Source organism: Molothrus aeneus, chromosome 1 (assembly GCF_037042795.1).
Source record: "Molothrus aeneus isolate 106 chromosome 1, BPBGC_Maene_1.0, whole genome shotgun sequence".
NCBI lineage: Eukaryota > Metazoa > Chordata > Aves > Passeriformes > Icteridae > Molothrus > Molothrus aeneus.
Window position 1 is genome coordinate 2,683,759 of NC_089646.1, and position 21,812 is coordinate 2,705,570.

A 21,812-nucleotide genomic window follows, 5' to 3' on the forward strand; every position below is an offset into this window, starting at 1 on the left:
GGCCTCTCAGCTTCTCAGGAGGAAAAAATCCTAAGGAAAGGATTTTTCAGAAAATCTCATGGCTACAGCTGTTGAGTCAGGGATGCAAAGCAAGACTCTGGTCTTCAGGTGGATTAGAAGGTTAACTTTAATGAAAGTAGCAGGTCTTTCGTAATGTGACTTGTTAAGGTGATACTTGATTGGTCTCAAAGTAGAAACAGCTCACACTCTTGGTGACTATGAATAGCACACTGTGAAGAACCATAACTATAAACAATGGTTACAGAAGGAGAGATAATAATTGTTTTAATTCTTTCCTCTAAGATTCTCAGGCTCAGCCTGGGAGGAATTATCTCTGTTCTTTCTTTGACTGAACTGAGACTCTCACAACCATTTACATTTTAAAGGAAGATTTTTTGGCTACAAAATTTTCACTTGCAAACTTCTTGGGTTTAGCTGTGTTTTGCTAACTCCAAGGTGAGGTTCAGAGCAAAGCTTTTGGGGTGAACAGAGGTGTTTTCCATAATCCAGGGACATGTGGGATCCTGCTGCAGTACAATATAAAAGCTATCTGCCAGTCACTCCAATTAGTAAGGGAACTAAAATCAGTAAGAACTATTTAAGAAAGAAAATCAAAGCTCAGATGATTCAGACCTATCTTCCATTTAACAGTGACCAGCACAGACTATGAGACAGCAGCAGATGCAACAGAGACATCATCTTACTACAGTGCCAAGGAATATATTTCAAGGTAAAATATGGAACTGTGGCTCTAACCTCTGACTCAATGAGATCAGTCTGTGTATTTATGTCAGGGCTGGGTTTGTTGTGTCGAGCAAATTTAATGCCATAAAGGAGCATCCAGCTCAGCTGAGATGCAATAACTGCAACAGCTGCACATTTATCATGGGCAGAATTGCTTTGGAGCCTTCAGGCAAGCCAAGATATTTCCTCAAGGAATGACTCTGTTACTTTTAATGTCAGATGGTGCTTAGTCTGTTCGCAGGATGTCAAAACCCACAGACTGAATTTACCTGAAATAGATCATTCTGATTCCAAACTCTTGCCTGGCATCCTGATTTTCTTCTTTCTAATTCCAATTACTGCTTAGCCGAGAACAGGAGGAATCCATGACTGAGGAGGAGCAGTTGCCCCAGATCTTTGATGAGCTTCATGATATTCATGTGGCACCTGGAGCATCGCTGGCTAAATTTCACCTGAAGGTGAAAGGTGAGTGGATCCCATGGTATTGTCAGTTTTCCAGGTATGATATCAGGTTGAAGGGATGGACAAGGTTTTCCAAGGTGTTCTTCTGCAGCTGTGACCCCAGGCTGAGCACCTTGCACCATTTCTGTAGAAACCAGCTGGGGAAAATGTTCATGCTGCTGAACAGGGACTGTTGGAGCAGACTCAGGCAGATTAAGCCTCATTTTGCGTCCATATATCCAGGCATAATGACTGGCATGTGCTTCTGAAAACTGAATTCTGGATTTCTCTGAGCACAGGAGCAATAAGGAATAATAATTTTGACAATATTTGTTATCATTATTAATAGTTATATATTACATATATATTTATATAACATAAAGAACTATATCTAGTATAATGTATTGATATTAATCATAATTATATTCTAATATCAATACATATAAAGTCAGTCTCCTTGATTCTCTTCAATAAATGAAGCAGTTGTGAACTTGCCTTCATCCATTAAGGGGTTGCTCCTACAATGTGAAAACTGCAAAAACATCCCTCTGGTGTTGACTCTGGTAGGGAGAGGTAGGGATTTTTCTGATTTCTCCTGTTGCTGTCTATAAAAATGATGAGAATGCATTTGGCTTCAACATTTTTCCTTGTGAACCTTTCAAATCAGACCTAAGTGTTGATTTTTCAACCTCCAAGGCCTTTGCACATGCAGTGCCAGAAACTGAGGAGACAGGAAAGAATTTTGACTGATAAATCAAATTTAATGCCTTTTTAAGCATTCCTGATTGGTTAAACCCTTGAAACAGGAGCCCTGTTAAACCCTTGAAACAGCAGAGGATCCGGCAGTTTGGAGATGCTCCCAAATCAGTGCTGCCAATGAATTTTGTTCTCTGTATCTGTAACTGCCCCTCACAGGATACCCTCAGCCTCGTCTCTATTGGTTCAAAAATGGGCAGCCCCTAAAGGCCTCGGACCGGATCCTCAAGACTGACAGGCAGGAATTCCACTCCCTGGAAATCCGCGACGTCACCAAAGCAGATGCCGGCCAGTATTTGATATTTGTCATCAACTCTGCTGGCTCTGCTTATTCCTCAGCCAGGCTGGTAGTCAAAGGTGGGTGTTGCTCTATTTTGGGCTGTTCCAGAGGTTCTTGCCATGTTCTATGGTTATTTTTTACTGAGGAAACCTTGCAAGGTAACTCAGGTGAGGTGGGGAAGTCTGTAGGTAAAAGATGATGTGCTTTGCTCTTGGTTCTTTATTTATTCGCCTACACATTTGCTGTTTAAGAAGATGATGATGCCATTTCTGTGTGGTCTGACTGTCTCATATGCAGGTATTTTATTCTTGCCCATCCTCATTAACCTAAAAAGTTTATTTCATTAAAACTTAGGGGCTCTTACAACCAATATTTCCGCGTAGTATCTCCACTGGAGTCACTTTGGGAGCTTTTTTTCTGCAACTCCTGGATTAGCACTTATTTATATTTGTCATGTTCTTTTCTTTTCTTCTTGTGTTTCAGATCCTTATGAGAAAGAAGAGCCATCCAAAACAGGTGAGAGAAGGTACAGGAGGTGAGAACAGAAGCCCCAGGAATTTTCCAATCTAAACTCACTGTGCTTCTTCAATAATATTATTTCCAGATTCCCATGAGCAGCTGATACCGCCAAGATTCCTTGAAAGATTTACAAATAAGAAGGTGAAAAAGGGTGCAAGCATCACATTGTCTGTGAAAGTAGAAGGTAAGTGAGCAGATACCCTATCTCTCTGAATAACACTTGAAATGTGTAATTTCACAACACATCCTTCTCTCTCTGCCCCCAAGTCATTGTAACCTTATTTCCTGTGTCTGAAGTCTGGGATTCTACTCCCAACTCACATTTCTTACAAAGACACTTCACAGTAAAGCATCTTATTTTTCTTCACCTCCATTTTTCTGTATGTAAAAATGGGGATAATGACACTTTGTAGCATGATGCACGTTGACCATGAATTGTATGGTGATTGACAATTTTGATTTTTCAAAAAGATTTGATGTCTTTATGAGCATGCTGTAAAATGGTTTATCCTCCTTTATTGCATATTATGCCTGTTATTGTTGGGAAAGTATCAGAAAATGGATCAAAACAGCATTTTTTTCACAGCAAGGCTCATCATTTTAAGGGAAGAACACAAACAGGAAGATTAAAGCTTATTGCACCCATTTTCCTTTAGGACATCCACCACCAACAATCACTTGGATGAAAGAAGAGTCTCGGGAGGACATCCTGTGGATCAAACCAGACACTCCTGGGTACAAACTGGCCAGTTCCAACATGCACCACAGCCTGATCCTCTTGGATGTCAAGAAGAAGTACAGTGGAGCTTACACCTGCATTGCCACCAACAAGGCTGGCCAGTCCATCTGCACTGCCAACCTGGAAGTTGCAGATGGTAAATCTTTGCTGCAACACAAACAATTTCTCTGTATTTCCCTTTTATGCAGTGCCTAAGGGGAAAAAAAAACCAAAAAAAAAAACCCAAGTGTGACTGTTAAGGAAATTATTCAGTCATACCCAAAAAAAAGCATTTTCTCAAGAGCAGCCATGATTTTGCTTGTCTTGAAAATGGCAACACTTTTTACTTCTATAATATTTTAGGTTTCTGACTCTGTCTTGTATAATCAACAGCATATTTTCTGTATAAACAGAAGGCAAGTCTCAAGAGCAACCAAATTAGGCACAAATTTTAAAAAACTGGAAAAGCAATGTAAAGTAACTGGGAAAAGTCACCTTTTGAAAAATTATTTTGAGTGCTCCACTCTGCTGAGGTATTTTGTATTACAGTTATTTGATTTTTGTAGAGCTTTCCAAGGCCACTTTTAACACAATAAGATGAGGGAAAACAAGTATGCACTGGGAATAGGGGCAGAGCTGTGAAGGATTCCATTTTTCTGTTTTCCTGCCTTGCATCCCACATTTTTATTGTACCAAGAGCTGCAGGAGCATAACCTGAGCAGTGTGGAGAAATGGGGCAATTATATATTTTCCATGAACAGGGAAAGGGGGGAGGAACCACTGCCATCACAGGACTGGGAATATATATCCCAGGTCAGGAGCTGCTACAGTGCTCCACGTCTAGAAAATGTGCCTGCACTAAACAGCTAAAAAAGGACATTCTGTGCCTTCTGTCCTCTAATGCCCAACCCCAATCTTGCAGTGAAAGAGGCTGAAGTCCTGACCCAGGAGCGTGTGATGGTGTCAGAAGCCATCATGACCACACTGGGGTAAGTTGGATGTGTGGGAGAAGGGGGGGCATGTTCCTCATTTAGCTCTCCTTACTGCCCGTTTTATTGCAACCTTTAACTCTCTTTTATTTTCTTTTCCAGAACTATTCAGTCCTCTGAAGGTAAGAAAAGCTGTTTTCTCTCTCTTCTTCCTGTCCTCCATATCTACAGCTGAGATTGTTAATGTATTTTATGTATCCACTCATTTTTGTCCACTTTTCTTGAAATTGTCTGAAATGTTGGAACCTTTCATGACTGCTTGCTGTTCGAGGGTGAATTATTTGGATGAACTGAGAGCAAGCACAGTTTTAAAAACCGGAGAAGGGAAGAAAATTAAACCTTCCTTCCACGGAAGCTTCTATTACTCAAAAAGAGATGAATTTTCACTGACACTGCCAGCTTAATAACAAATTCTCTTTCTTTCCAGGAGACCTTGAAGCTGGCAGAGAAGGTGTGCCCAAAAGCCCTATTTCATTAGCTGATGTTGGCTCAGAAGAGTTCTTCCAGAAACTCACCTCACGTATCTCAGAAATGGTATCTGCAAAAATAACTCAGGGTAAGGAATCTGGAAAACACAGTTTAATTATGGTACAAAAAAAAGCAATCTCTTTTTTTAGGTGTTGTTTAATTATAAGTGAGGTTTATGCAGCAGGTTTTGAGACAGTCATTCTATATAAGCAAATGAACATTTTTCAATGCTTAGGGTTAAGAAATTTAAGTAGGAATCCATCCAACCTGCATATCTCAGTCTAGAATGTTGAACTAGGAAAAAAGCCATTACAGTAAATTGTAAAAATATAAGTGTATTTTGCATATTTTAAGTATTTTGAGTTCCTCAGATATTCATTGTTCCTAAATCAGAAAGCAATCCTGTTTTCTGTGCTTCCCACATCTTCAAGTTTTAGCTCACAGTGGAATTTTAAAATCAAATAAAGGCTGAAAACTCTGTGCATAGCTGCGTAGTAATCCAGTGATTTGTTGAGTTGAATGAAAAATTCTGGTTTGTGTCTGCCCTGGTTATCTTGTAGAAAAAGTTTAACTTTGAGCAAAAATAGAGGCATTAACTCTCCAACAAACATTCAGCAGTGCAGCAGCAATACATGCCCACATGCAGTAGGCCTGCAACACCATGTATTAAAACATCCAAATTATTAATTTAATCCTAAATATCAAGAGGAAATTACACTAAATATTACTGTGAATGCTCTTCCTAGGAAGAAGAAAAATTATGATAGATTTGGTTGATGTTTAAATTGGGAATACTTATTTAACACTTTGCTGTTGCTCTGCTTTTCAGCTAAACTTCGAGTACCAGGTGCAGAAAGCGATGATGAGTCAAAAACTCCCTCTGCATCTCCTCGCCATGGACGGTCCAGACCTTCATCCATTGCTCAGGAATCCTCCTCTGAATCTGAAGATGGGGATTCCAGAGGGGAGGTATGACATCTCTATGGACAAGTTGGACACAAGGAGAAAACTAAACTTAGAATGACCAACCTACTGTGGTGTAGGGATCTCCATCCCCTTTGGTGATGTAATCCAGTTTTGTAGGTGTATTTAGTAGTTAAATGTTGTGTCTGTGATACAGAGCACAGAGAATCAAATTCTGATGCTCGCCCTGTGATCCTGAACAAGTGCTTCAAGTCAACATGGTCAAAACGTGACTTGGGACCTCTTGCTCTCACGGCTGAAATTCAGGAAGTCAGAACTTGATTTTCTGTGGCCTTGGATAAAGTTGGCCAGAGGAATCTTGTTGGATATCTCCGGCCGGGGGCTATGTACAGATCACAAACAGGATGGGACTGCCAGGAACGTGCCTTGAGCTGTTTTATTTTCCAGCATCACTCTCATTCCATGGTTATGACAGTGGGAAGATGCCATCAGCTCACATCCCAGGCAGCAGACCAAGAACTTCATGTTACAACTTAATTTATAAGTTTTTTGACCAATCACACAAAGCAAAAGCACATTGACAGTAGTTCCATCCAACCACTGTAACCACAGGTACCTTTGGTTAAAACAATGCTTGCTTATTTCAAATACAATACCTGCTTCTGAGCCTTAAAACACAATGCACAGAGCTCCATTATTAAGCTTAGAACTCCCTAATATCTCACTAGATAAACTTTTCTGCAGCTTAGGGAGTTATTCTAGACAAGCATTAATACACAGACCATTGTTCTATTTGTCCTTACTTTTCTACTTCTTACATAATTTTTCTGCTGACCAATCTCATGGCTCCTGCTCAGCTCCGATCACAGTTCTGCTGTCTCTGAGGCCTGCCTTTTGCAGCTTTCCCAAAACCCTCTGATTTTATGGATTCCCACAGTTGGGAAGTTCTTCATGAGGGAAATAAGAGCACAAAGTGACTGTAGTTTTGTGCCTGCAGATCTTTGATGTCTACATGGTCACTGCTGACTACGTGCCTGCAGCGCCGGACAAGGAGACCATCACTCTGAAGGAAGGACAATATGTGGAAGTCCTGGATTCAGCTCATCCTCTGAAATGGCTGGTCAGGACTAAACCCACGAAATCGAGTCCCTCTCGACAGGGTTGGGTGTCTCCAGCTTATCTGGACAAGAAATTAAAGGTGACTGATCACATTCTGTTATTTCTCATTTAAAATTTATTGTTCCTGTTGCAGTTTAGAGCTGCCTCTTTTGCAAGGGGGAGGTTGTTGAAGGGGTCTGGAACAAGGCTGTACTTTTTCATGCTTTTATTAGACAATATTTCTGGTCTCTGCAGGGATTTCCGGGTTGGAAAGACCTAAAAACTCTCCAGTACAAAAGAAATTTCACACTGGTTTAGTAATTGTTGGACTAAACAGGACTGTGAACACATGAGAGATATTCCTGAGTATGTATAGACAAAAACACTGTCCACTTCCAAGAATTATTTTAATTTTTTTTTTCCTAATACTGTAGTTGTCACCAGAGTGGGGAGCAACAGAAATTCCGGAGTTTCCTGGAGAATTTGTTTCTGAAGATGAATACAAAAGGAAGCTAAGGTGAGCTTGTGTCATTTGAATTTTCCTGCCTTTTGAACCACTTGTATTTTGTGATTGATTTCGGCTTAGGAAAATTCCAGGCAATCGAGATCACAGAATCCTAGAATGGTTTGGGTTGGAAGGGACCTTAAACACCATCTATGGTCAACGAGTCCCATGGACAGGGACACCTTCCACTGGCCACTTCCATCCATCCATCCATCCATCCATCCATCCATCCATCCATCCATCCATCCATCCATCCATCCATCCATCCATCCATCCATCCATCCATCCATCCATCCATGTGATGCCTTAAGAGGCTACCTAGAAAAGAGGCTGGACAGAGTTAAAGGAATAAAATAGATATTTATTAAAAGGCCTTCAAAGGATACACCTTGGGCAGTGTATCCTGGCCATGGCTCTACCTAAGAGAGATGCCGAGTCACGAGTTTTCACACTTTTATAAGTTTTGGTCCATTTCCATATTGCAGTTAATTGTCCAATTCCAGCTCCAGGTTATGCAGTCTCATCCTCCCAGTTTGCTCTCCTCAATTCACCATTGTTTGCACTTTTTGGGCCTGAAGCTGCAGCAATGTCCTTGGTTCTGGGGCTGGAAAAGGATTGTTTTGTTTGACTAAACTGAAGAGAACTTGCTAACACTTTATATGAAGTTCAGAGTTATATACCAATGCAGTACAGAATCTGGAAAATATGAAAGCTAAAACTTAAGGCACCACATGCATCCATCAATCCCCAGAGGGGATCTTTCAACACACCCCAGGAGTCAGTTCCTCTGGTCATAAATCCCTACTTTACCGCCTAAAAGCCTCTCAAGGACAATTGTGATGATTTTTCTGTGATTCCTTTCTGCCTCTCTGTCTCCCCTTCAGTGTTCTCATTCAGGAGCTGTTGATCTCAGAGGAAGATTACATTCAGGATTTGCAGTTCCTCCAGACTCATCACCTTAGGTACACTGAGACCTGTCCCAGTGTGCCAGGAGCTGTTGCCAGTCAGAAATCCACCATCTTCAGGAATATTGATGACATTGGTCGCTTCCATTCCAGGTGGGCATTCCCAAGTGCCTTCACTGGAGACCAAAGAGTAGCATTATTATTATTATTATTATTATTATTATTATTATTATTATTATTATTATTATTATTATTATTATTACTACTACTACTACTACTACTATTACTATTGTTATCGTTGTTGTCATTATCATTATTATCCTTACTACTATTACTACTGTTATTATTACTTCTATTATTATTACTGGAATAATATTATGGAATAATATTATTCCATATTATTTCTTACTATTTTTCCTGATGTGGAGCACTGGCAATCCTGAGGTGCAAGGGAATTGATGCTCCTTTCAGGAGGGTAAATGATGGCATGGCTTAAATCCTACCACAGGGTTAGGACTTCCATAATCCCCTTCAGGGCTTCAAGGATTCCTATGTCCAGCTCATTTTTTACTCTTTTAAGTGAATTTAACTGAGAAACAGTGAATTAGGTTAAAAAAGCAGCAAAACCTTACAGGCACTTCAGCAGTGTCTTCACAGAGATATTAATCCATGTAAAATTGATGTCAGCATCCATGAATTTCAGAAAACCTTCCACTATCCCATGGTGATCCAAGACCTTCTCAACCTAATCTTGGACTCTTCCAGGAAGCCAGGGGCAGCCACAGCTTCCCTGGGAAATCTGTGCCAGGGCCTCACCACTGTCACAAGGAAGAATTTCTTCCTAATATCCCATCTAACCCAGCCCTCTGTCAGTTTAAAGCCATTCCCCTTGGCCTGTTCTCCTGCCCGTTGTCCAAAGCCCCAGTTGAGAGGAATGGCATTGTGCTGGGTGAAGAGGCACTAAGCACTTTAATCCTAATGTGGCAACATCCCTTATTTCCCCCATCATTTCTGCTTTGGCTTGAAAAGACAGGTGGCTGCTGAGGAAGGCAGCAGCCTCCCTTGAAATGGAAAATGTAAACCCTTTCCCTCTGAATTACTATAATTTTTGAGATTAAGAGGCCCTCAGGCAAAGATATGGGAGTAGGAGTAAGAGTTATTTACTAGGAAAATTAAAAATAAAAATGCAATAGTACAAAAAAGAAAACAAAAAATTGACAGGGTCAGACCATGCCCTGTCCCCCTGTGTGTCAGGGTGGTGGCACAGCCCCATCCCATGGGGGCTCAGCCCTCCTGCAGTGCCAGCTGTGGCTCTGCTGGAGCAGGGATCCTGCACAAGGGGGGAGTTTTCCTCTGCAGCTCCAGGGCTGCTGGAGATGGGCCTGGGCTCCCTCTGGCCATGCAGGGCAGCAGAAGCTGCTCCTCTGGCAATGCACTGGGCAAAGGCTGCTGGGCTGTGCCAGCACCTCAGATTGGATCCAGGTAGGAATGCTTGGCTCCTCCCCTGGGCGGAGCATCTCCCCATGGGATGATGGGATTGGATCAGCCCTGCAGGGACACTCAGTGGCCATGGACAGCAGAGATCTCCTGCAGGGAGGGTTGGCTGTGGGAGAGAGAAAGAAAAAACTGCCCCATGGACAGCAGAGAACTGCCCCAGCTCTGACAGATGGCAAATAGAACACCCCCAAACCGTATTTGACAATCCAGGACAATTTCCCCACAATAACCTGTGCTCACCTGACATCTCCTGATTGCCAGCCTGGCAGCTGGGGCTGTGTTTTTGGCCTCATTGCAGCCCCCTCTCCTGAGATGTGCTGTGCTCCTGTCCCCACAGCGTGTTCCTGAGGAGCCTGCAGGGCTGTGACACTGATGATGACGTGGCCATGTGCTTCATCAAGCACGAAGCAGAGTTCAACAGGTACATCCAGTACCTGGTGGGAAGGGTCCAGGCAGAGTCCATTGTTGTCAGCAAAGCTGTCCAGGATTTCTACAAGGTAAGGCAGGACCCAAAGCGCATGTGGGAAATTCATCCTGTAACCCACTGCATCGAGAAGTGTCATTATTTATCATAAATGTGAACCTCAAAAGCATTTGTAGTGTCTTTTGCTAAATATAACAGCAAAAATTTATTAACTTAAAATTAATTCATACTAGTGATTTTGAAATTATTAGTTTAAAATATTAAAAATTATTAAAACTTACGATTTTTTGTTCACTTCCTAGCTTTTTCTTGTAAGTGTGTCCAATATGGGAATATATTTACATGTTCTTGTGCATTTATTAATATTATAAAGATTATACAGACATGAACATGGCTGTGTTTATATAATGGTAATTAAGGGACATTTTAAAGGTCACCACATTACAAGACCAAGAGAACCACATAAATCATAAATATAGATAAGCAAATCTTGTTTCTCTGCTCCAGCTGCTCAGGATTTTTTCTACTGCTCTTTATAACAACCCTTCCTTGTTATTCCATGTATTTTTTCAGAGATACACAGATGAATATTTAACTAATGAAGATCCCTCACAGCCACTTATCCCACCACTGCAGCACTACCTGGAAAAACCCATTAACAGGATCCAGCAGTACCAGACAATAATTAAGGTAAAGAGATGTTGTTACAGGTTTATGTTCTGCTCTGTGGAGTTTGTGCAGAAAATGATTTTTTTTTTTTAATTTCCTATTTCTTGTTTTCCTTCTGATAAAACTATGATTGAAAACTGCTTGAATAAATAAGAGATTGATCATCACCAGTGGTGGTGTTCTCTAAATAGTTTTGTAAATGCAAATCCAGGTGGAGGTTCACAGAATCCAACCCCATAAAGTTCAGTGAGCTTTATCCTTAAAGATATGAAAAAATATTATATGATATAATAATATATTAGTATATATTATATTAGTATATATTACATTACTATATATTATATTACTATATATTATATTGGATGACAGGTATAAATTTGCTTCAAACTCAGCAACATTTATGTTACAAAAATAAGCAGTTTCCAGGTCTAAGATAATGACTTACCACTTCTTTTCCTTATGTTTTATACTGATATTATAGTAAGATGAAATTCTTGTTTTCTGAAAAGATTTGCCCCATTCTACCACCCTGAAATATTTTGTCTTTCAGGATTGCATCTGTCCTACTGTCTTAGACCATAAGCAAACATTTCAGAGCAGCATTTTAAACAGTATTTTAATGGGAACTAGCACTGGGATGCTGAGGAAGAAAATAATCATGGCAAAATATTTGCGTATTCTAGTGTTGTATAGAGGAACAGTTTGAACTGTTTCTACTTTTGAACACAATCTTGCACACAAACACCAACATTTTTAAGGGTCTCTTGGAGGAGAAAAGGCATTTTCCATGCCTTCATTGCTGAAAGAGAGGAACAGGAACAAATGTGGGAAGAGCAGGGAAAATGCCATTTCACACTTTTCCAACCTCTCTTTTTATTTATCTAATGTTGACTCAGCACACGAATTCCTTGTTCTCTGCTATTTTGAGGGTAAGCAAAAGAGAAATGCAATGGGTATATTTAGGATCACTTTGGAATTTTTGGTTTTCAACCACCAAAGCCTATCTGGTGTTTGTTTCAACTTTATCTTTGCTTAATATCAACTGATGTCAGGAAAAGCCAGACTGGTTAGTCTTTAATACTGCTGAGTAGGTAGGAAAGAAAAGACTTTGTTATCTAAGCAGTTTGTGGTGAAAAAAATGGCATAAAAGTTGCTGAGATGAAAGAGACAGAGCAGGTATTGAGAAAATCTTTGGCTCTGAAGGAACTGCTTATTTCCTCTCTGATTATCCACTAATTTTTTCTTCATTTATCTGCAGGAATTAATCCGAAACAAGGCCAGGAACAGCCAGAACTGCACTTTGCTGGAGCAGGCCTATGCCATTGTGTCTGCCCTCACCAGAAGAGCAGAGAACAACCTGCACGTCTCACTCATTGAGAATTACCCAGGGACCCTGGAGAGCCTTGGGGAGCCCATCCGCCAGGTAACTGCAATGTCCCATCACTGCTGGCTCCATGGCTGCCTTCCCAGTTTCTAAGGGGCCCTAATTAATTCTTGGAAGAAAAGTCTTTAGAATTTACTTATTGTGATTGTTGTTATTATTATTTTTTAATTATGTACTACAAAATCAAATTAAAATATTACGATATAATTAATTATTATGTTAATTATTATATCTCATCACTATGTCAATACATTACTATGTTATTACTATAATAATATTGCAATATTATTAATGCATAATTGTATATAAGTTATTATAATTGTTATATATTATTATATATTATTAAGCTATTATCTATTATATTTATATATAGAAATATAAAAATATATTACATACTAATATATTATATATATAGTTATTATGGTATTTATTATATCTCATTACTATATAATTATATTACTATATTATTGCTATATTAATATTGCAATAATATCAATATGTAATTATATATTGGCTATTATATTTGCTATATAATTAATTATTATATATTATTAAATTGATATATATTATGTAATATATTTATATAAAAATATATTACATTACATTACATTTTATTATATTATTGAATTATATCTGAAAGAGGTGATTTGCTTATTTCACTTACTGCTGTCCAGAAATGGCTGTTCTGGCTCCACTAATGTTTGAAACACCAGAGCATGGATGTTTATGGAATAATTCACACATAATGCCGTTATTTGCCTTTTTTAACCTGCTCATCAAGCAGAAATAAAATTGTTCTGGGCCCCTACAAGATCTAAAAGGGTTTTAACTCTTTATTGGGAAGCGACATGGGGCAGCTCCTGAAGTTACTGGCCTCAACAGACCCATGTGCTCCCCCAGGTTTCCCATGAACCAGGTGTGTGGCTTTTTAGGTGCCCCAGCTGTTAGGGCACTTTAGTCTAGGACCTCCAATATCCTCACTCAAATTCCTGTTTCTTTATAGATTTGCTGTGTTCTACCAGGCAAGTAATTTATTCTGTCTTCATCCAATGTTTTCCATGGGAATCACAGTGTATTGCTGAGTGGAGTTGTAAGGCTAAATTACAGTGACACTGTGGTGGGCATTCACCTCTCCACATTTAGGCATCCAAAAATTGTCCAGTCTCACCCTTCGAGTGTTTACTTCTCCCTAGAGGTGCCAGGGGAAACCCATGTCACTAATTGAGCTGTCTGTGTCTGAAGCTGTGTGAAATTAATGCCCTGCTCTGGTGAAGGTGACGAAATCATCATATAAAGTGTCTGTATAACACACAAAATATAATTTTCCTTTAATATTTCCAAGACTGTTTCCACCTGACAAGGGCTGTCTATTTTTCTGACACCAAATAATACCATTTAAATATCAATGTAATGACAACCACTGGCTGTGCCTGATGAGTCACCTTTAGCATTAGAAACCATCTGCTGTGCTTTAATAAACCAGAGATACATCAGAAATGATATATCAGATGATGCAACAGAAAACATTTATTATCTGGACACTGAAAAATGATGGTGAGGCATAACTCTGGTAATTATTCCAGATGTATCACTGTGTGCTCTTCCTTCTTTTTCCTATCAGGGCCACTTCATTGTGTGGGAAGGAGCTCCAGGAGCTCGAATGGCGTGGAAAGGACACAAAAGACATGTTTTCCTCTTCAAAAATTATATTGTGATCTGCAAACCAAAGCGAGACACAAAGACTGACACCTACAGCTACATCTTCAAGAACATCATGAAGGTCTGATCACTTTAACCTCGCATAAAGCATTTCTCTGTCAATTAGAACTTCACTTTTATATCCAGCTTGAACATTCTTCTAATCCTTCTGAGCTATTCCTTTGCTTCAAAAAGTGTTTGAAGCACATGTAGAATCTACATTTATCCCAAAATATTGATTTTACACATGTCAGAAACCATCAGGGTGGACTTTCACCATGCAGCAAGGAGATTACAAGTACAAGCATTTATTTATTTCTCTTCCCTCATTTAATTAACAGCATAAATACATTATAATGATATGGATTTTGCTGCCTACAATATTTTCTTGCATTTGTAAATCTCTGGTTTTGATAATCTGTAATACTGGGAGTAAATTAGAAGGCATCCTATTTGCTAAATTCTGTTGGGTTTTCTCTGCTGGTTATGTCCTTTCCAATTGGTCCTTACCAATTCCTGTTCAGAAATGGAAAAATTCAGAGCATTTGACCCACTCATCTTCAGACATTCAGGATTAAAACTGCCAGAAATTGAGGAAATTGTTTTCACAAGGCAGGAGATGCTCAACTCCAATAAAAGCCAGCCAACCAACCAAAACAACCATGGAGCTCTTGACCAACCCTGCCCGGACTTTCAGAAAGTCCTTATCAATATTCATAGGCAGATTTTCTTTTCCAAGATAAATAAAATGGAAGCATTTCCATGCTTTGTCCAGAGACTGCCTATTCTCTATTTTTTTCCATGTTGCCTTGGCCCAGCCCTTCAGGGCCAGTGTGTTCCACCCTTGGGATAACTTTTAATGCTGGACATTGTTTTCCTGAACAACTAACACCAGGAAAATGTCAGTTTGGTAACCAGAAAGTCACATATAGCAGGGAAAATAACTCTTACAGTAGCTCTGATTGCTCTTCATCCAAGGCCAGGTTGCCTTGCTCACGCGATCCAAAAAATCTTTGAAGAAAGCACAAATTACCCCTTTTTGCTGTTGGGAATTGTTAAAAAACACAGGATTTGTGGTGAATTTCTTGCCCCTTCTGTCGCTCAGCTGAACAACATAGATGTGAACGACCTGGTGGAAGGGGATGACCGGGCCTTTGAGATCTGGCACGAGCGGGAGGACTTGGTGCGCAAGTACCTGCTGCAGGCGCGGACCGTGAACATCAAGAACTCTTGGGTGAAGGAGATCTTGGGCATCCAGCAGAGGATCAGCGAGCCCATCTGGAGTAAGTGTGGCACCAGACAACCCAAACCTCACGGGTTTTCTTCTTGGATGGTCTCCTTGGTTTGGTGCCTTGTGCAGGCTGACCTAGGAGAGAGTTCTAGACTAGAGGCTAGACAGAGCTAAAGGATAAAGCAGGGATTTATGGAAAGGATCTCCTCCATGGATGCACCTTGGGCAGCACAAGAGCCCAGCCAGGGCTGCACCCAAGATGAACCAAAATGGCCCCAAAATGCACCAGCGCTCCCAGGGTCTCTCCCTTGGATCAGTTCTGCTCCATTTGCATCTTGCAGTTCATTGTCCCATTCCAGCTTTAGCCCCTGCAGTCCCACCCTGCTTGTTTTTCTCTCTCCAGCCCACGGGGTTTGTGCTTTTGGGGCTGAGATTTGGATCATTTGTCCTTGGTGCCCAGCTGGAGCAGGAATTGTTTTGTCTCCCTGCTCTGTGCACAGAGCTCAGCATGCCCTGATGTGAAGCTCAGACCCACACACTAAAGCAGCACAGAATCTGAAAATAGAAAAGCCAAAACCCGAGGCATCAGGTTTAGGAAATTACAGAAGAGGGAGAGACGCTGTTTATGGTCATTAAATGTGGGAGCAGGTCCAGGGAGGGGGATTCTGCCCCTCTGCTCTGCTCTTGTGGGATCCTGCCTGCAGTGCTCTGTCCATCTGTCAGGTCTCCAAAATAAAATGGACATGGAGCTGCTGCAGTGAGTCCAGAAGAGGCCTAGAAGATAATCTGAGGGTTGAAACACCTCTCCTGGAGGAGAGGCAGGGAGAGTTGGTGTTGTACCCTGATCCAGAGTCCTACACACCCCAGTACAAATGACCCTGTGCCTTCACTGGGTTCCAGGCCCTTTACTCGACTCCTGGCTTACACTGCTCTATCTTTTTACCTGTGTTTGCTTTGGAAATTTCTATAGTCATTAATGTTACATTAGTCTCAGTGTCATTTGAGATTCCACAAATTTTTAATCCACAAAATATATCAGTAAGAATATTAGATTTTTATTTTCTAGGCATCAGCTACAAATGGTTTCCACTATAGTCTAAGGATATTTGGCATCTTAAAATGCCAGAACAGCATTGGATTTAGTCCATATTCACTGAAAACAAGTCTGGGCACTGCATTTCTGTGCCTTTAATAAAGTGTTTTAGTGAGGAAGATTATCAGAACAATTTTGCATGGTTTCATATGGTAGCAATGGGTTAAAATAAATGTCACTTAATAAAGGAACAGGTTGCCCAAATTTGTGGCTTCTCCATCTCTGGAAGTGTCTAAGGCCAGGCTGGATGGGGCTTGGAGCAGCCTGGGACAGTGGAAGGTGTCCCTGCCCATGGCAGGGGTGGGAATGCAATGATCTTTAAGGTCTTTTCCAACACAAACCGCTCTATAATTCTATGATTCAATGAAAGAATAGATTTTATTGTAAGGGCACCAGCAGAATGCTGGTTTGGATACCCAGGCTGCATTTTATTTGAGGAATTGCCTTAACAGTGACAGATGTGTGGTGTCTGAATAATGGATGTGCTTTTTAAAATCATGGTCTAAAATAATTCCAGATCAGCAACAAATTCCCTTTTTTTCATATGGTCTAACTTTATAGCCAACAACAGACATGTTACAGACTGAATTGTCTCAGACAAGCAAGAAGAGCATGTCACCTCTTAAGTCTTGAGCTGCTAAAATTTCCTGTTCAGTTTTTTCCATTCTGAACCTCACAGATTTGCAAAAAATATTCTTATCTCACTTAGCAGCAGCCATGCCATGGACAGAGCCCCTTCCTCCAGACTACTAACACAATTCCTCTGGTATTTCAGTCCCTCCAGACTTTGAGGAAGAGCTGGCAGACTGCACAGCTGAGCTGGGAGAGACAGTCAAGCTGGCCTGCAAGGTGACAGGAGCTCCCAAGCCATCCGTCAGCTGGTACAAAGGTATGAGCAGCAGGGCATGAAATGCACCCTCCAAATGTGCTCCCTGTCCATATTGCTGTGGTAGTTGGGCAGTGGGTTGATGCCTTAAGGGGCTGGGACGGAGGCTGGACAGAGCTAAGGGCAATAAAGTGGAGATTTATTGAGGAGCCTTCAAAGGCCATGCCCTGGCAGTACCCAGATGGCTCCAAGAGAGAGGAAGCCAAAGAGGGCTTGGTCATGAGATCTCAGATTTTTATAAGTTTTAGTCCATTTGCATATTGGAGTTAACTGTCCAATTCATGGCTTTAAATTATGAAGTTTCATCCTCCTTGCTTGCTTGTCCCCCCTCTTCTTTTCATGTTGTTCATGCTTTGGGCCTGAAGTTTGAAGAGATTGTCCTTGAGTCTCCAGCTAGAATAGGATTGTTTTGTCTTCCCCACCCTGTGAAAAGATCCCAGTAATACCTAATATAAAGATAAAAGCTGCACATTAACACAGAAAGAAAAACTTAAAACCTAAGGTATCAGGTAATCCAAGAGCTCATCCTCTAGAGATGCTCAAGTCTAGAGATTGTGTTTTTGGGCATTTTGGGCGTGCTCCTTTGGCTGGAAAAGCAGAATTATGACTGCACGGAATGTACTCTGGGGCAATTTCACTTTTAAATGAAGAGTGGTGATGTACGAGGTCCTCCAACAGTACTGTGCCCTGGATGATATTTTATTGAGAGCTGGATGAAGAGGAAGAGCTGATTCCTCAACTACCAACACCAGCAGCAATAACACAGCTCTCAGCCCTCCCAGGACGAAAAGCTGGATGAAATTCCTAAGGAGGAAACTCTGAGCAAGCTATTTTAAAAGGAATAATTTCCCTTTCAGATGGAAAGCCTGTGGAGGTGGATCCCCACCACATTATCATAGAAGATCCTGATGGTTCCTGCACGCTGATCTTGGACAACCTGACAGGGGCTGACACAGGACAGTACATGTGCTTTGCTTCCAGTCCTGCTGGGAATGCCAGCACCTTGGGAAAGATCCTTGTTCAAGGTAATGTCCTGCACAGATGCAGTATTTTAAAGGTGTCTGCTATGAAATACCTTAAACTTGTACCAGCCATGGTGTGACCAGCAGGAGCAGGGCAGTGACTGCCCCCTGTGCTGGCTTGGGGTCAGTTTTGAGATTGCCATGACCAGAAGGGCATTGAGGGGCTGGAGCATGTCCAGAGGAGGGAACAGAGCTGGGGAAGGGGCTGGAGGACAAGAAGAGAGCTGTGGGAGCTCAGCCTGGAGAAAAGGGGGCCCAGGGGGGACCTTGAGCTCTGCACAGCTCCTGCCAGGAGGGGACAGCCGGGAGGGATTTGGGATCTTATCCCAGGGGACAGGGACAGGAGCAGAGGGAATGGCCTCAGGCTGGGCTAGGGGAGGTTTAGATTGGAGATCAGGGAAAATTTCCTCACCAAAAGTGTTGTCAACCACCAGAACAATCTTCTCAAGGAACTGGTGGAGTCACCATCCCTGGAAGAGCTCAGAAAACATTTAGATGTGGCACCTGGGGACATGGTTGGCTGTTGGCCTTAGCAGTGTTAATGGTTGGACTCCATGACCCCAGAGGTCTTTTTCAACCTAAATGATTCCATGTTTCTATGATGTTACAAATATTAAGGCATTCCAGAGGTTCTATACAACATATACTGGATAATATATATTAAAAAATTATGTACAGGTGCAGGCAACTGTTTTTAGGTCAAAAAATTTGGTCTTTAGTATCCTTTATACCCTGTGAGAATTACCTGGTTGGGGACATGCCCTTCATATCTGTTCATATTTCCAGCTGCCAATCACATTTACCTTTGCTTTTTGCAGTGCCCCCACGGTTTGTGAACAAGGTCAGAAATGCTTATCTTGTTGAGGGTGAAGATGTCCAGTTCACCTGCACTGTGGAAGGAGCACCCAGGCCTCAGATCAGGTCAGTCCTTCAGCTCACATGTGAACAAATCCTGGTTTCCCTTTTGCATAGTCAGAAAAGTCATTTTGAGTTTATGACCCTTTCTTTACTGTGTCTTCCATCTTAACACCATTCCAATGCTGGGTCTTCATTATCCAGACATTCCTGAGATTTTTAGCAGTTAATTCTAGCTAGAATTTGAAAAGCAATACCTGCAGATAGACCCTGAGGAGGACCCTGTCCAATCTAAAGCCCTGGAAAACATTTTATCATTGTTTATCCTCCCTGCCTTGGACCTGACTTGATTTTATCAGGTATTCAGACAAAGAGCTCAGCAAATCCTGTCTTGTCATCATTTAAAGCCCTTTTCCAGCACTGACTGAGGAGATCTCTTGGGAGGAGCCTCATAAATGTGTGCAGGTTCATACCCAGCTGTGATCTACCCACCTGCAGCCTCCCTTCCAGAGTTGTTTGATGGATGGATCAGTGATCTTGGGGACCTCTTGGTGCTGCATAATTTTTCCTGGCTTATGCTCCACGTTTTCCCACTCAGGTGGTACAAGGATGGGGTGCTGCTGAAGGACACCAGTAAATACCAGACTTTCAGTGAACCACGGAGTGGCATCGCAGTCCTGGTGGTCAAGAACCCTTCCAATGAAGACATGGGGCACTATGAATGTGAGGTAAGTGCGGAGAGATTTAAATATCTGTCATCTGAAATGATACAGGCAGGAGAATTCATTTTACTGGCAGAGACTCATGGCTGAGGAATTGCTCATAAGATGAGCTCATAATATGAGCTCTTATTCTTGCTCATAAGAATATTAAAGATGGACTTGAGCTAGATCTGGATTGTGAATATCCAAAAGTTCCAGAATATTCTGATCTGACAGTTTGTTGGTACAAGTAAGAATTGATGGAGCTTGTTATGGAGCTTAAACTCAGATCTCTAGAGGAAACTCTTAAAAAATTTGTGACCATTCTGATGTGATATTTTGTTTCTGGATTGTCTTTAAATTATGACTAAGAAACCCTCTAGAGCCAAAAGAAAGAAATCAAGTCTAAATAGAAGGATAAAGCACTGAAATTCCTGTTTTGTTTAGCAAGGATACATGGAAGTAGCTGATAAATTTTTAAAAATGTAAGATATTATATCTAAATTAGTCATAGTCTATGCATTCATTGTAATAAAACAGTAATCAGTTCTGAGGGCTTGCCAATAAAAAAATGGTGTTGGTTTAGGAAATTGCTCCATGGTAAATGGTTCAGCTCACAGAAATATTTAGGAAGTTTGATATACTTTAAAGAATTCTACTGGAATTTTAGCAAAACCAATCCACCCTGCATTTGCCATAGACTAAGATCATAAGGTCCAGTATTCCCTTGGTTAAGTAAAACTCAGTAACTATTGGATGATTAAAAAAAAATTCTTTTTATCGCCACCTAAGTGTGTGTGCAGCAGGAATCTGGGCCTGTTGGTAGAGACCAGGCTGCAGAGCAAACACCCAGTGATTAAGTAAATATGTTTGCAGATGTGCTGTAACTTGTCTCTGTGAATAATTTTTGTTGAAGACCATGAACTCCATCGAGCACCAAAGCATCTCTTCAAACTTCAGCTTGGCACTGTTCTCACACCTTCACCCATTTCTGCCAGCACTGAATTTCCAAGGGTAGCACAGGCAGGGTTTTATCATTGCAAAAAAAACCAAACCATGCTGTGTTTCATGTGGCACTGCACCGTTCTCTCCAGCTGATGAACAGATTAGGGTCTGCCAAGAGTGGAGCAGAGCTTTACCACCACAGCGCTGCAGCCCTGACCCAGGAGAGGAGAGGAGACCAAGCCATCACCATTGAAGGTACGACCCTTGCCCAGCTCTGTACGTACACCAGCCCTAAAAACAACAAAATTCCAGTATTTTTTGCCATCTTACCCACGTTGGTTGTCGGTGTCCATGTATCTGTACGTCTTCTGGAGATGTGCATGGGCACAGGGCGGCTCGGCTCTGTGCCCATCATCATCTGTTGATTTCCAAGCCTGGCAAATCAACTTCATATAATGTGAATGCATTATATGGAAAAGGAGGAGCAGATGAAGGGTTTGTCACGCCACCAATAGTGCAGAAAGAAATGTTGTATGTTGCTGGAAAACTTGGAAATGTGTGTCAGCCTGGCAGAAATGTTACAGGGGCCACTGAGTAAAGGTGGAGGTGTGTTGGGATTGTTCCTGAAATACCACTGAAGGAGATGGGCAGTGTGTCCTGAGCAATGATTAGTTCATCCATTATTTAGGACTGTCCAGGGATAGCCATGGAGTCTGTTCCTTTTTTTCCTGCCAGTTTCACCTGGATTGGTAGGGCGATAAGAATTGATTTTACACCCGTCCAAAAACGCATCTTTCTTCACAACTTTTAGTCATTACTGCCTAAAGTTCCAGGGGTTACTGCCTATCCCAGGGATCTCCACACAGAGTGTGTCAGTGCTTGCTGCAAACCCAGCACAGCCCAGTTTAAATCCATGGCTGCATCTTCCTAGGGAGCATTTCCTGGCATAGGGAATTGGTCCTTTGTACATCTTAATAATGTCCTTGTGTGGCTGAGTGTGAACCAGCCAGTCCCATCTCTCTTGAACAGCCCAGGAGGTGATACAGCCAAGGGGCCACCT

The 21,812-nt window shown here is 41.4% G+C and overlaps 1 protein-coding gene across 1 annotated transcript in view; it reads left to right on the plus strand.

The window, feature by feature from the left end:
- Positions 1–21,812, plus strand: part of OBSCN (obscurin, cytoskeletal calmodulin and titin-interacting RhoGEF) — a 177,510-nt gene that overhangs the window by 113,517 nt on the left and 42,181 nt on the right. Inside the window, exons 68-90 of the mRNA XM_066554246.1 lie at positions 652–730; positions 1,091–1,209; positions 2,101–2,298; positions 2,705–2,737; positions 2,826–2,924; positions 3,397–3,615; positions 4,381–4,447; positions 4,550–4,569; positions 4,875–5,003; positions 5,745–5,884; positions 6,837–7,037; positions 7,372–7,454; positions 8,327–8,500; positions 10,182–10,341; positions 10,842–10,958; positions 12,196–12,360; positions 13,943–14,101; positions 15,125–15,302; positions 17,119–17,232; positions 18,087–18,254; positions 19,070–19,172; positions 19,705–19,834; positions 20,902–21,007. Of these exons, the coding sequence (XP_066410343.1) occupies positions 652–730; positions 1,091–1,209; positions 2,101–2,298; positions 2,705–2,737; positions 2,826–2,924; positions 3,397–3,615; positions 4,381–4,447; positions 4,550–4,569; positions 4,875–5,003; positions 5,745–5,884; positions 6,837–7,037; positions 7,372–7,454; positions 8,327–8,500; positions 10,182–10,341; positions 10,842–10,958; positions 12,196–12,360; positions 13,943–14,101; positions 15,125–15,302; positions 17,119–17,232; positions 18,087–18,254; positions 19,070–19,172; positions 19,705–19,834; positions 20,902–21,007 (2,961 nt within the window). The remainder of the gene's footprint in view (positions 1–651; positions 731–1,090; positions 1,210–2,100; positions 2,299–2,704; positions 2,738–2,825; positions 2,925–3,396; positions 3,616–4,380; positions 4,448–4,549; positions 4,570–4,874; positions 5,004–5,744; positions 5,885–6,836; positions 7,038–7,371; positions 7,455–8,326; positions 8,501–10,181; positions 10,342–10,841; positions 10,959–12,195; positions 12,361–13,942; positions 14,102–15,124; positions 15,303–17,118; positions 17,233–18,086; positions 18,255–19,069; positions 19,173–19,704; positions 19,835–20,901; positions 21,008–21,812) is intronic.